Raw genomic sequence first — 13,448 nt, 5'->3', positions numbered from 1 at the left:
TAAAATAAGGCTTACCTTTAGGTAGTGGAAATATCTCCTAAATGTGCGCCGTTTAGGAGATATTTACTGTAAACTGTGCCGATGATGTCATCGGCACATGCATTGTGAAGAAACGGCCCTCCATGCTGTTTCTTCACTCGCAAGTGCCATGACTGACGGATCCCGCACGCATGCATGGGAGTGACGTCACTCGACTCAGGCCAGTCACAGAACCAGAGTCCGCGGCCCCGGAAGGAAGTGGGGCGAAGATGGATGCGGCCTCCAGCGGGGACAACGTGGGCTTTGTTTTCAGGTAAGTGCCACATAATGAGCTAGTATGCGATGCATGCTAGCCCATTATGCTTTTACTTTGCAGGGGTACTAAGAGGAAACAAAACCCATCAGGGTTTACTTCCTCTTTAAGAGTTCCCTTCACTGGAACTAAGGGGCCAAGCCCAACCCCTGAAACACAACCCCACACCATAATCCCCCCTCCACCGAATGATTCGGACCAGTGCACAAAGCAAGGTCCATAAAGACATGGATGCACAATTTTGGGGTCGAGGAAATTGACTGGCCTGCAAAGAGTCTTGACCTCAACCCGATAGAACACCTTTGGGTTGAATTAGAGTGGAGACTGTGAGACAGGCCTTCTTGTCCACATCAGTGCCTGACCTCACAAATGCTCTTCTGGAAGAATGGTCAAACATTCCCATAGACACACTCCTAAACCTTGTGGACAGCCTTCCCAGAAAAGTTGAAGCTGTTATAGTTGCAAGGGTTGGGCCAACTCAATATTGAACCCTACGGACTAAGACTGGGATGCCATTAAAGTTCACGTGCATGTAAAAGCAGGTGTCCCAATACTTTTGGTAATATAGTGTACAGTGTACCTGCAAATTGTATGAATTGAGTGAATATGGCATCCCTGGTAGAGGCCTAAAGTCAGCTTTTTGTTTAAGTTGTAGAGTATCATCCTTGCTGTCCTAGCGTGATAAGGGATTTTTCTGCTGTTTACTATTACACTGTGTGCACAATTATTAAACAAGTTGTGTTTTTGAGGATTTATGTCATTATTGAACACCTACAGTGCTCTCGGTCAATCCTAAATGTTAAACCTCAAACCTGAATATTTAAGAACGTAAAAGTGAGGTTTCTTTACCTTGGCCATGTCTCTGAGCACTGAACATCTTGTACTTCTGGGCACTCCAGGTAGGTTGCAGTTCTGGAATATGACAGCACTGGAGAACAATGGGTTCCTGGTAGCTTCACATTTGATTCTTCTCAAATCTTTGGAAGGTAATTTGCGTCTTTTTTTTTTTTTTTTTCTCAACACATTTCTTGCGACCCTATTGACTATTTGCAAGAAAACTTTGATGGTTCTGTGATCACGCCCCAATATCTTAGCAATTCCAAGAGTTCTGCATCTCTCTGAAAGGCTTTTTACAATTTTTGGCTTTTTAGAATCGGTTAAATCTCTTTTTTGGCCCATTTTGCCTGAGGAAAAGAAGCTGCCCAATAATTGTGCACACCTTTTATATAAGGTGTTGATCTTCTTAGGTCTCACTCTCCCTCATTACACAAATACACATCACCTGATATGCTTAAACCCAATAAGCATTCAAGTATATACAGATTGGAGTTGGACAATATGCATGCAAATGTTGATTTGGTCAAAATACTCACTTGCCTAATAATTGTGCACACAGTGTAGTTGCTTTAGGCACTTTCCCAGTTTTGCATTTTTTTTTCCTTGGGAACTTGCGATGGCAAGAGGGAGCTGACTGAGAGAGTCAGGAATGCAGATAATCTCTTTGTTCCATGCGTACAGAGCTATAGCAGCCTCGGTGTGATCCAAATACAGATTTCAATAAAGTGAGTAACGTAAATCTCTAGTTAGTCTAACAGTAGTAAACTGTCAACTGAATTCCAATTTCCCTGGCCCACAAAACACAGATGGATTTATTATGTGAATATCAATGTCTGATAGTTATGTGGCACTTGGGTTCTTTTCCTGCTGCATGACTCTTTTGGTCATTGAGACTCCCATTACGGTTAGTGGCCAAAAGCAGAGTATTGTTGGAGGAAGGTGATCTAGCACAGACCTCTAGCCAAAGTCAGTGTTTCCATAAGGACGGATCCACACTTTAGAGGTCCATTGCTGTATGTTAACATGCATTGTGTCACTAGTAAAAATGTCTGTAAACCAAAAAGAAAATATTAGCATAAATTTAGTGATCAATGTGTCCTTAGTTTTGTTCTATAGGGTTTCAGTAAGAATAAAATACCTGATTATCTTGCCAGTTATTTCTACTTCCTTATTTCAGGAGGCTTCTATCTGCAGAAGATCTTGTCTGTGTAGATTTGCCACCACAGCATGCATGCTCCATTTCTTCCCATGCTTTTTCCCATTGTTCTCTCAGCCGCCCACCAAATACAGACGTGCTTATCGGAGTGGTTACAAAAAAACAAAATGATTGACAGTGGCTTCTTTCTCATTACTGTCTTAATTGAACATTGCAGACATTTATACCTGATACAAAAAAATACTAAAGGTACAGGCCAGCACATAGAAGAGCCTGTTGTAGAATTCAGATGACTGTTTACTGTTGTTAGATTAAATAAATTGCACTTTTAAAGACCTCAGTGTGGGATTCTTTTTATATTGGCTCACAGCTTCATTTGCAAAATATATATCTCCAAGTTGTGGTTTTGGCACTTTTGAATGATTTAAAAACCACTTGGCATAAACTGTATTTCCAAATAAAAACAAAATCCTGTTCAACCTTTTGATCCAATCAGAATGGGTTATGTCTTCTGTCGCCATGGGTGTATTCCGTTTGTTAACCTCACTTTTTTTTTTTTGTTTCTTCTTGCATTACAGGTGGTAGAAGTGTATGGTCTTTTGGCCCTGGGAATGTCACTGTGGAATCAGCTTGTGGTCCCAGTTCTATTTATGGTTTTCTGGTTGGTCCTTTTTGCTCTTCAGATCTACACATACTTTAGCACACGCGACCAGCCTACCTCTCGGGAGAGGCTCCTCTTTCTTTTTCTTACAAGGTATGTTTCAGTAAACAGATAAACTAAACACTTTAGGTGAAAAGAAAAACTTTTTAAGAACAGGATTAAAAAAACATAGCAATTGTTTGATAGTGCTTCAGCAAACAAAATGACATCCCCTTAGTGTTTATACCTTCTTTAATTATATGTTTAGCAGCACTCTACAGAAAAATGTTTCGTCTTCATTCTGACACTGACTTAACCATAAACATCTGGCAGTGAAGGGCTGGGGAAGCCTAAACATTTCTGAGGTTACTCGTGATTCTCTCATATTTATCACCCAAGATGATTGCTAATAACCTGCTTTGTATATTGGTTGCTAGGGTGCGTCCGATGCAAAGCAGATAACACGGGTGACCTGTCAGGCGTAGACCTTAAATACCAATCTGGCATGTTAGTCAGCATTTTAATATTCATTGGCTTGGAAAGCTTATCACATTCCAGAGATAGTGTGGAAATGAAGTGTGTGTCTATGTGAACAGATGAGAGATGGCCATCTAACACTTCAGAGTTAACATTTTTTTATCACAAGACTTGGTTGGTCATCTGGGTGCTGTTAAATTTTGCTAAATTTAAAAAAAAATTTGAGCAGTATAGAACAGTATATTTACCATTGTCCGTGATTGCTAGCCTGCTTTTCTTTTTTTTTTTTTTTTTTTTTTTTTTTTATCATTTAATCCAGGTAGATAGTCACTAAATATATTTTATGCAACTAAGGCTGGGTTCACACCTCAGCACGGAGCGGCTGACAGCAGGGGTCCGGTGCATCCCTGTTCATCGTTGCAGGTCCGATTTCAGTCTGAATTTTTTGGCTGAATTCGGACCTGAAACGGACCAGAAAACGCACAGGACCCCAGTGCAATTCGCACTGGAGCCGCTCCAGAGATGTGTGAACTGGCTCAATACAGAGCTGGTCACAATCTCCTGATATGTGAATTGGATGCTGAGAAATCCGCATCCAATTTGCACTGGTGTGAACCCAGCCTCACATAGATATCTGAATCAGTCTTAAAAAGCGCCCTGAGGCAATTCAGTTCGCATAGGTAGCGCTATGAAAGTCACTCATTCATTCATCCATTCATTCAAAGTGGAAACTCCAGTTAAAAAAAAGTTTTCTTTCTCGGACATCACGTGACACAGAGCCACAGTAATAACTGATGGGTTATGTAGGTACCATTAGGTATTGGACACTGGTCACACCCTAATCAGGAAGTTCAACCCCCTATATAATCCCTCCCCTTACAGGGATATCTCAGTTTTTACGCCAGTGTCTTAGGTGTTGGACGAGTAAAGATGTCCTGTGCTGAAACTCCAAAGGGAATATCCTGATATCCTATACTGGGGCAAGCCAGGCGAACCAGATCCATTCAAAGTGTCTTTTCATGGCCGAATTGGATGGTACCCGGGCCTCGTGTCCGAAGAAACGAGGTTTTACCTGTAACGCTTCTCTTTTTAGAGAGCTGGACCCCGCAGATCAGAAAATGGCTTTAAACCTCCTAATTTCTGGCTGAGTGCTTTACAGGGCCAGAACTGCGGATCCCCCTATTCGTAGGGGGCCCCAGTCTCTGGCGTTTTTTTTCAAAACTGAGCCCACCGTGAGAGGTGAAGATTGGGTCTGTGTATACCGAATCCTGCGGCTGGATAAGGTAAGAGGAGATTCCACAGAATGTGTGAATTCTAGTGGGTTTTCTCCTTTAAGGTAAATGCATGATATGCCTATTGTGACCACCGGGGGCTGCCAAGAGCACATACCTTCTCATGCTGTTTCTGTCTCAGCGTTCGGCGCTGCAGAGGCTCTTCCGACCGGCTCCAGGTAGGATGGATGGGGGATTTTCTCATCTGGGATTTTCCCCCCAGGCTAGGGGGAGGCTACAGGTGTGCTGTAAGGCGGTTTTACACCGCACTGTCACCGCCGCTGCCGCCGCCAGGCCGCTATTGCAGCAGGCCCCATCACTGCCGGCCTCCTCCTTTTCTTCCTCCACCCCCAGCCTTCCTCCATGCTTGTCAGGAAGGGTCGGCTTGTGTGGGAAGCGCTCGTTTTTTTCAAAAACGGGGGGGGGGCGCGGGGCGTCAGCACAGCATCAGCGTGCTCAGACGCCCACAGTGCCAGAAAGCATGGCTATTTAAAGCACACTTTACAGGTGCTCTGAGCCTTGGAGGGACACAGAGCTGACAGTCACATGTAAGGTGGGACACAGGCATTCTCCTAGTCTGCATTTACTAAGGTAACACCAGACTGGGCATTTGGTAGCAAGGCTTTGCCGGACTACATAACTCAGCAGTCAGTGTTCATTTTTGGATACCTCATACCTTGTTGCTTTGCACTATGGGTAGAAGAGGTTCAAGTAACCCCAGAGCCAGAGACACTAGGAGATCTCGGTCAGGTTCTGAGGACCCCCTGTCTGCTACACCCTCCCCCCTGAGGGGCCAGGGACGGCTAGCCAGGGAGAGCCGTTGGGGTCAGGGGCTGTACCTGCTTCCAGCACTTCAGCCCCTGTATACATTACACAAGAGGTTTTTTTCCTCAACCATTTCTGGGTTAGAGGAAAGATTAATGGCCGTGATTACAGCTTCACTCAATGGAATAAAACGTACTAGGCCTTCCTCTGTTTCCCAAGACCCTCTGACAGAGGAGCTCTGGGATAAAGGAGATGAATCCCTTTCAGAGGATCAGGATGGGACGGATGATTCCTCTTCATCAGGTGGAGAAGGGACCCTCTGCAACTTCCCAAGAGGAGAAAGTCTTAGTACAGATCCTTACTGGATTGGTCCACTCCACATTTAAGTTGCCCGTACCTGAATCTGTTAAGGAATCTTCATCTTCTTTGGGGTCACTGAAACCTTCTCAAACAGCTCATGCTTTTCCTATTCATAATTTACTTGAAAAGCTCCTTTATTCTGAGTGGGATCACCCAGATAAGCGATTTCTTCCGCCGAAAAGGTTTTCAACACTTTATCCTATGGAAGAAAAATGTATTAAGATGTGGGGAATGCCGGCCATTGATGCGGCCATTTCCTCTATTAATAGTAGCCTGACTTGTCCTGTAGACAACGCTCAGATGCTCAGGGATCCTGTGGAAAAGAAGATGGAATCCTTATTAAAGGATGTTTTTTCCTTAGCAGGATCAGTGGCTCAACCTGCAGTAGCAGCGATTGAAGTCTGTCAATACTTAAGAGACCATGTTAAGCAGGTCATCAAAGTATTACCTGAACAACAGGCCCAGGGGTTTGCTAACCTTCCAGCGGCCTTATGTTATGTTGTTGACGCCATCAAAGCTTCTATCATGCAAACCTCTCGCCTTTCACTTGGGTTGGTGCATATGCGTAGAATCTTATGGTTGAAAAATTGGTCAGCCGAAGCACCATGTAAGAAGCTCTTGGCTGGGTTTCCTTTTCGTGGTGCAAGGTTGTTTGGAGAAGACTTGGACAACTATATCAAGAGAATCTCTGGTGGGAAAAGCACTCTCTTACCTGTTAAGAAGAAGAGTAAGCGTCCCTCTTTCAAACGGACTCTTTCCCCAGCGCCAGGGGCATCAGCCTCCAGGCAGTCACGACGGCCTCCTCCGTCTGGGGCAAGACACAAGAGTCAACCCCAGGGACAAAAGAAGTCCTGGGTGAAGAAGTCTTCTTCTAGACAAGACACTAAGGCCTCTTCATGAAGGGGCGCCCCCGCTCGCTCGAGTGGGGGGAAGACTGCTACAGTTCTCAAAGCTCTGGCAGGAGGACTTTCAGGACAGATGGGTAATCTCCACGGTAACCTTAGGGTACAAGCTGGAGTTCCAAGAATTTTCCTCTCCGCGTTTCCTCAGATCAAGTGTTCCCAGAGACCCAGATTAGAAGCAGTCGCTCCTTCTAGCGTTAGAGCGACTTTTGATGCAAGAGGTCATTATGGTGGTTCCCACAAGGGATCAAGGATTGGGCTTCTATTCCAACCTTTTTACGGTCCAAAAACCAAATGGGGTTGTCAGAACAATTCTGGATTTAAGGGATCTGAATCGATTCCTAAGGGTTCAGTCCTTCCGCATGGAATCAATTCGGACAATAGTCTCCATCCTACAAGGAGGAGAATTTTTGGCATCGATAGACATCAGAGATGCATATCTACATGTGCCCATTTTTCCTGCTCATCAGAGGTTTCTACGCTTCGAGTTAGGAGGGAGCCATTTCCGGTTTGTGGCTCTGCCCTTCGGGATAGCCACTGCACCTCAAGTGTTCACAAAGATCTTGGCTCCTCCTCTGGCCAGATTAAGGGCTCAGGGTATAACTGTTATAGCATACCTAGACGACCTGCTCTTGATAGACCGGTTGGTAGCCTCCTTGAACGGGAACTTGAGGACCACGGTCAAGTATCTGGAACACCTTGGTTGGATCCCCAACCTAGAAAAGTCTTTCCTAAAAACAGTAAGAAGACTGGAGTATTTGGGGTCTGATCATAGATACGAGCCAGAAGAAGGTATTTCTTCCTCAGGCAAAGATTACTGCTTTAAGGGAGCTGATTCGGACAGTCAGGACCAAGAGGGGTCCTTCTGTCCGCCTTTGTATGAGGCTGCTGGGGAAGATGGTGTCTTCATTCGAAGAAGTTCCCTATGCTCAGTTCTATTCAAGACTACTGCAATACAGTATTCTGTCGGCCTGGAACAAGAAGGTTCAGGCATTAGACTTTCTGATGCACCTGTCGCATGCGGTGCGTCAGAGCCTCAAGTGGTGGCTCATACCCGAAAACCTGCAGAAGGGGAGGTCCTTTCTACCGGTTACCTGGGCGGTGGTAACAACAGATGCCAGTCTGTCAGGTTGGGGAGCAGTTCTGGAACAGTCTGCGATTCAGGGGCTATGGTCCAAGACCGAGAGGACCTTACCCATCAACATTCTGGAGATCCGGGTGGTATACCTTGCCCTAAAAGCCTGGACTGTCAGGCTACAGGGTTGCCCGGTCAGGATCCAGTCCGACAATGCCACAGCAGTGGCTTATGTCAATCATCAGGGAGGCACCCGGAGCCGAGCGGCTCAAAAGGAGGTGAACCAGATCTTAGTCTGGGCAGAGATGCATGTCCCATGCATATCGGCAGTTTTCATTCCAGGGATAGACAACTGGCAGGCGGACTATCTAAGTCGCCAGCAGTTACTCCCAGGGGAATGGTCTCTGCATCCCGACGTCTTTTGGGCCATATGCCAAAGATGGGGGGTCCCGGATGTAGATCTCTCTGCATCCCGATTCAACAAAAAGATACTCAGATTTGTGGCAAGGACGAGGGATCCTCTTGCCTGCGGGACAGATACGTTGGTGATTCCGTGGCATCGGTTCTCACTGATTTATGCATTCCCGCCTATTCTGCTACTGCCACGACTCCTTTGCAGGATCAGGCAGGAAAGGAAGTCGGTACTTCTGGTGGCCCCCGCTTGGCCCAGAAGGACTTGGTATGCAGAAATAGTGAGGATGACGGTGGGTTCCCCGTGGACCCTACCGGTACGCCCAGACCTGTTATCTCAAGGTCCAGTGTTCCATCCTGCCTTACAAACGCTAAATTTGACGGTTTGACTATTGAGACCCACGTTCTGAAGAGTCATGGGCTTTCAGGTCCTGTCATATCTACCTTGATCAATGCAAGGAAGCCAGCTTCCAGAGTGATTTATCATAGAGTCTGGAAAGCTTATGTGTCCTGGTGTGAATCCAGGGGTTGGCATCCCAGAAAGTATGTCATAGGTAGAATTCTTGATTTTCTACAATTAGGATTAGAGATGAAGCTGGCCTTGAGTACCATCAAGGGCCAGGTCTCGGCCTTATCAGTATTGTTTCAATGGCCACTTGCTTCGCATTCTTTGGTCCGAAATTTTATGCAGCGGCTGATGCGCCTTAATCCTCCAGTTAAGGCGTCCCTAAACCCCTGGGACTTGAACCTGGTTCTGTCGGTGTTACAGAAACAGCCTTTTGAACCAATACGTCAGATTCCTTTGATCTTGCTGACAAGGAAACTAATTTTTCTGGTAGCCATCTCTTCTGCTAGAAGAGTATCAGAATTAGCAGCTCTTTCCTGTAAAGAGCCTTATTTGATTGTACACTAGGATAGAGTGGTGTTGCGCCCTCATCCTAATTTTTTACCGAAGGTGGTTTCAGATTTTCATCTAAACCAAGACATTGTTCTGCCTTCCTTTTTTCCAGAGCCCTGTTCTCCGGAAGAGAGGTCACTACATTCTTTGGATGTAGTAAGAGCAGTCAAGACCTCTCTGGAAGCAACTGCTCAGATTCGCAAAACGGATGTTTTGTTCATGCTGCCAGAGGGTCCCAATAAAGGACAGGCAGCATCAAAAGCTACCATTTCTAAATGGATTCAACAATTGATTATTCAAGCTTACGGTTTGAAACAGAAGATTCCTCCGTTTCAAATCAAGGCACATTCCACAAGGGCTATTAGTGCTTCTTGGGCAGTGCATCACCAGGCCTCTATGGCTCAGATCTGCAAGGCCGCAACCTGGTCTTCAGTCCACACATTCACCAGATTTTATCAGGTGGATGTGAGAAGGCATGAGGATATCGCCTTTGGGCGTAGTGTGCTGCAGACAGCGGTACAAGGTCCTCAGGTCTGATTGCACCCTACTTGGTTGTGATTTCCCCCCCCCTCAGTTGGCATTGCTTTGGGACATCCCATCAGTTATTACTGTGGCTCTGTGTCCCGTGATGTCCGAGAAAGAAAATAGGATTTTTTATAACAGCTTGCCTGTAAAATCCTTTTTTTTCGATGGACAAAACTGAGGTATCCCTGTAAGGGGAGGGATTATATAGGGGGTTGAACTTCCTGATTAGGGTGTGACCAGTGTCCAATACGTAATGGTACCTACATAACCCATAAGTTATTACCATGGCTCTGTGTCCCGTGATGTCCATCGAAAGAAAAGGATTTTACAGGTAAGCTGTTATAAAAAATCCTATTTTTTAATTTTTTTAAATACTTTTGGTGGATCCAGATGAGTTACCCATTGTGCTTGTTATGCTAGGTTCGGATGGTTGCTGGAAATGCTAGAAATTCAAGTTTTATCTATGCTGGGTATGGCTGTGAGCTTTGAGCAGTAAGACTGACCTCAGGCTATAATACAGTACAGGGATTGAGTTGTTCTCTCTCTCTCTCTGTCTTCCATTCGCAAAAGGCCTTGTATGCTTTTCAAAGAAGTAGTAGTGGATCTTGCCATTCCAGTCTTCTACAAGCGTCTCATTGTCCCTGTTGAGAATGTTCCCACCTTTAAGGATTTTGTCAGTAGAAGCTTTAAAACCCTACTGAAGGCAAACCTTTGTTCTTTCTGGTCTTGCCATAAAACTGGCTATGCCCAATTGTCAGACTGTTCCTAACTGGACTGGGCAAGCAATTAGAGAACATTATCGTGACTTTGAGGACCCTATTCTTCTGGAACAATTGCAGCTCATAACTTCGGTGCTATTTTGTGTTCATTCCCTGGAGAAAGTACTTCATCAGGTCTCTAGGATGACACTGCTCTCTGTGCATAATTTTGTTGTTAAAGGCTAGTCGGCTGAACCTGCTTGCAAAACCCATGCCATTCAATTGGTGATTGCCTGTTTGGGATATTCCTTGAAAACCTTATCAGGAGGTTATGGGGAAGAAGGTCTTCTACCCCACAAAAAAAAAAAGTGCAAATTTTTTTCCCACCCAGGCATCCTAATTTAAAGTGATTGTTACCCTAAAAAAAAAAAAAAATCCTGTTCCCTTAAAGCATATTATGCAGCCCAGTGCTTGGGCTGTGTAATTTGGCCCTTTCTATCACCTGAAATACCTGGTTAATCCTGCCTGCTTCTGCCCTCCTCCATGTAAACTATCCACGGTTTATCATGGCTGCTGTGCCCTGACACCATGGCCCCTTTATGTGCCTCCGTCATTCCGCATCTCTTCTCTGTCCTCTCCCCCCTCTCCCCTCTCTTTCGGTCAGCTCTGTCCGCTCCTTGATCCTCCCCCTCCTGCTGTTATCATAATTGTAATATTTTCATACAATCCCCTGTGTTTAATGATGTTCTGTGCCCCAGTTTATGTGTTTTATTAAAAAAAATGACGATTTGTGTACCTTATTTCATAGCGCCTCCCGGCAATCACGTGACTGCTCGGTTCTCTCCTCCTCTCTCCTCCTCTCTTCCCCAGCTGACATCAGCGGAAGTTCTCGGTCCCTCCTGCTGTAGTTGTCAGCCAGGGAGAGGAGAGAGCTGAGCAGTCACGTGAGCGCCGGGAGGCGCTGTGAAATAAAGTACAAATCTTTATATTTTTTTTTTTATAAAACACATGCACTAGGGCATAGAACATTATTAAACACAGGGGATTGTGTGTTCATAAACAAGTGGCTTTACAACCACTTTAAGTCAAAAGTGGGTTCATCCTTTCATTGCACGTCTTGGACCCCGAAGCCCTCTTCACAATGAAGGGGCACCCTTACTTGTCGGAGTGGAGGGATGTTTGTTTGCTTTTGCTCCAGTCTGGATCAGAGATGTCCCGGACCTTTGTGTCCAATCTGTTATTTCTAGGGGCTAGCTATGAAATGACACTTCTATCCCTGCCCCCTCCTCAGTTCCGAACCTCCAATCTGTTAGCTTCCCCTCAAAGACAGGCTGGTTTGTGGACAGTCCTGTGTCAACTTCAGGCAAAAGGCGTGTAATCACAGCTGTTCTGGAGTTCCACTTTATTCTCTTGTATCAGGCTATTATTTAGATTCTTTATAATCTACAGAGAAAATCAGCACCTGGCTGTACCACCTGGAAAGGGTGCCAGGATCTCAGAGCTCATTTTTCAATTGTGTATCTATCTGTGTGCTGAAGTTTTGCTAGATTTGGGTTCCTCTGATTTCCCTGGATCCCAGCCAAAGGTCCTTGCCATCTATCTCTCACCTAGGAGTTGGAGGTGGAAGTCTAAATGTAAGTTAACCCTTATGCTGCTGGAACATTTTTTTTGCACACATTAAAATGTGCATTTCTGCCCCGCCTTCCCAAAAAAAAAAAAAATATATACTTACAGAACCTCTAGTATTAAAAGGTAGCAGTTGCAAGTTTAATGCCACATGATGTTTGTGCAACAGTTTATCAAACCTGTCATTTTGGTAAAATTGAAATGATGAGATTGTTTCAAGTAAATAAATATTAAACATGTCATGCCCAAAAAATTCTGCACTCACAAAAAATATGCCTTTATAGCTCATCAGTTTATAATTAACTGTAAATATTGGCCCTAGAATTATTCTCCTCACTTCAGCGTGTGAGGTGATATTTGAATGTGTGTTGCGCAATTTATTATTTACACATGCGTGCACACCCTGCACCCTAGCAATAACTGATATCTGAACAACCTAAACTGTCTTTAATATGGCACTATCTAATAAAATAGATGGTTTATAAGTAGTTGAACACTTTTCAGGTTGCCCAGGATAAAGGGTTAACTGAGCAAAAAGCAAAATAATCCTAAGTAAGAGACAAGATATATATTAACTGGAAGAAAAAAAACAGATCATTCTGTAGTTGGTTTTAATGTGCAGTCAGTAGAATATTTTCTTGATTGATCACATCATGAGTTATCTTCCTTCGTATTTTTTTCCTGGAAAGCTCGCCCACCACCCGGGGGCCACATCACACATGTTCTTATCTGGCAATTCCCTATCATTCAATCATCATGATGAATGGCAAGTTTTTTTTTTTTTTTACCAAGTCTTTGGGGGTGTCTTGCTTTAGAGCTGGTAAACATCATCGTTTTATATGTGGTCTGTGCGCTACGTGACCAGCTTACGGTGAAAAGACTAGAAAGGTTTTAGAAACAGTGTTCACATGCTCTTCAAGTTGACAGATGCCAAATGCTTGAAGGCCAACCGAACTTTAAGTTTAAATCTGCTTAATACATTTCAGGTGCATAAAAGCAAAAGGTGTGCAAAGTCTTAGTTTGCTTTCCTTGCAGTCAGAACCTGCATTGGAAAGCATGTCTATTCAGCATGCTGCGTGGAAAGAAACCCTGTGTGAAAGCAGTCTCCCTATAGAGGTCCAACACACCCCCTACCTAATAGCTCTGCAATGTTCATTGGAGGGCTCTAGTTCTCATTAGGTGTGATTGTGTCAGACCTCTACAGAGAGAGAGAGAGAGACCGTCTCAGCCTGTGTCTGCTTTTTATAGAAAAAGAACTCTCTAACTTTAAACACCTTTTGGTTTTGATACACCAGGAATGTATTTTAGCTGATTTGAACTGAAAATCTAGTTGGACTAGAACTCCATGCAGACCGCTAAATACACATTAGAAATGTTTATGTACAATGTCCATCCAAATCAGTTATTTCAGTTTTTAGGTAATAGTTGATGGGCAAAACAACCCACTGACTTAGTTACTGCTGCAGTGGGAATCTGCCTTCTGAGTCTCTGGAATGAGTCTGGAACTTCAGGTAT

At 44.5% G+C, this 13,448-nt stretch overlaps 1 protein-coding gene across 1 annotated transcript in view; it reads left to right on the top strand.

The window, feature by feature from the left end:
• Positions 1-13,448, top strand: part of RNF145 (ring finger protein 145) — a 104,847-nt gene that overhangs the window by 48,286 nt on the left and 43,113 nt on the right. Inside the window, exon 6 of the mRNA XM_073621182.1 lies at positions 2,864-3,039. Within this exon, the coding sequence (XP_073477283.1) occupies positions 2,864-3,039 (176 nt within the window). The remainder of the gene's footprint in view (positions 1-2,863; positions 3,040-13,448) is intronic.

The sequence above is a fragment of the Aquarana catesbeiana genome, linkage group LG03, assembly GCF_042186555.1.
Source record: "Aquarana catesbeiana isolate 2022-GZ linkage group LG03, ASM4218655v1, whole genome shotgun sequence".
NCBI classification, from domain to species: domain Eukaryota; kingdom Metazoa; phylum Chordata; class Amphibia; order Anura; family Ranidae; genus Aquarana; species Aquarana catesbeiana.
This window is presented reverse-complemented; position numbering and strand designations above follow the sequence as displayed.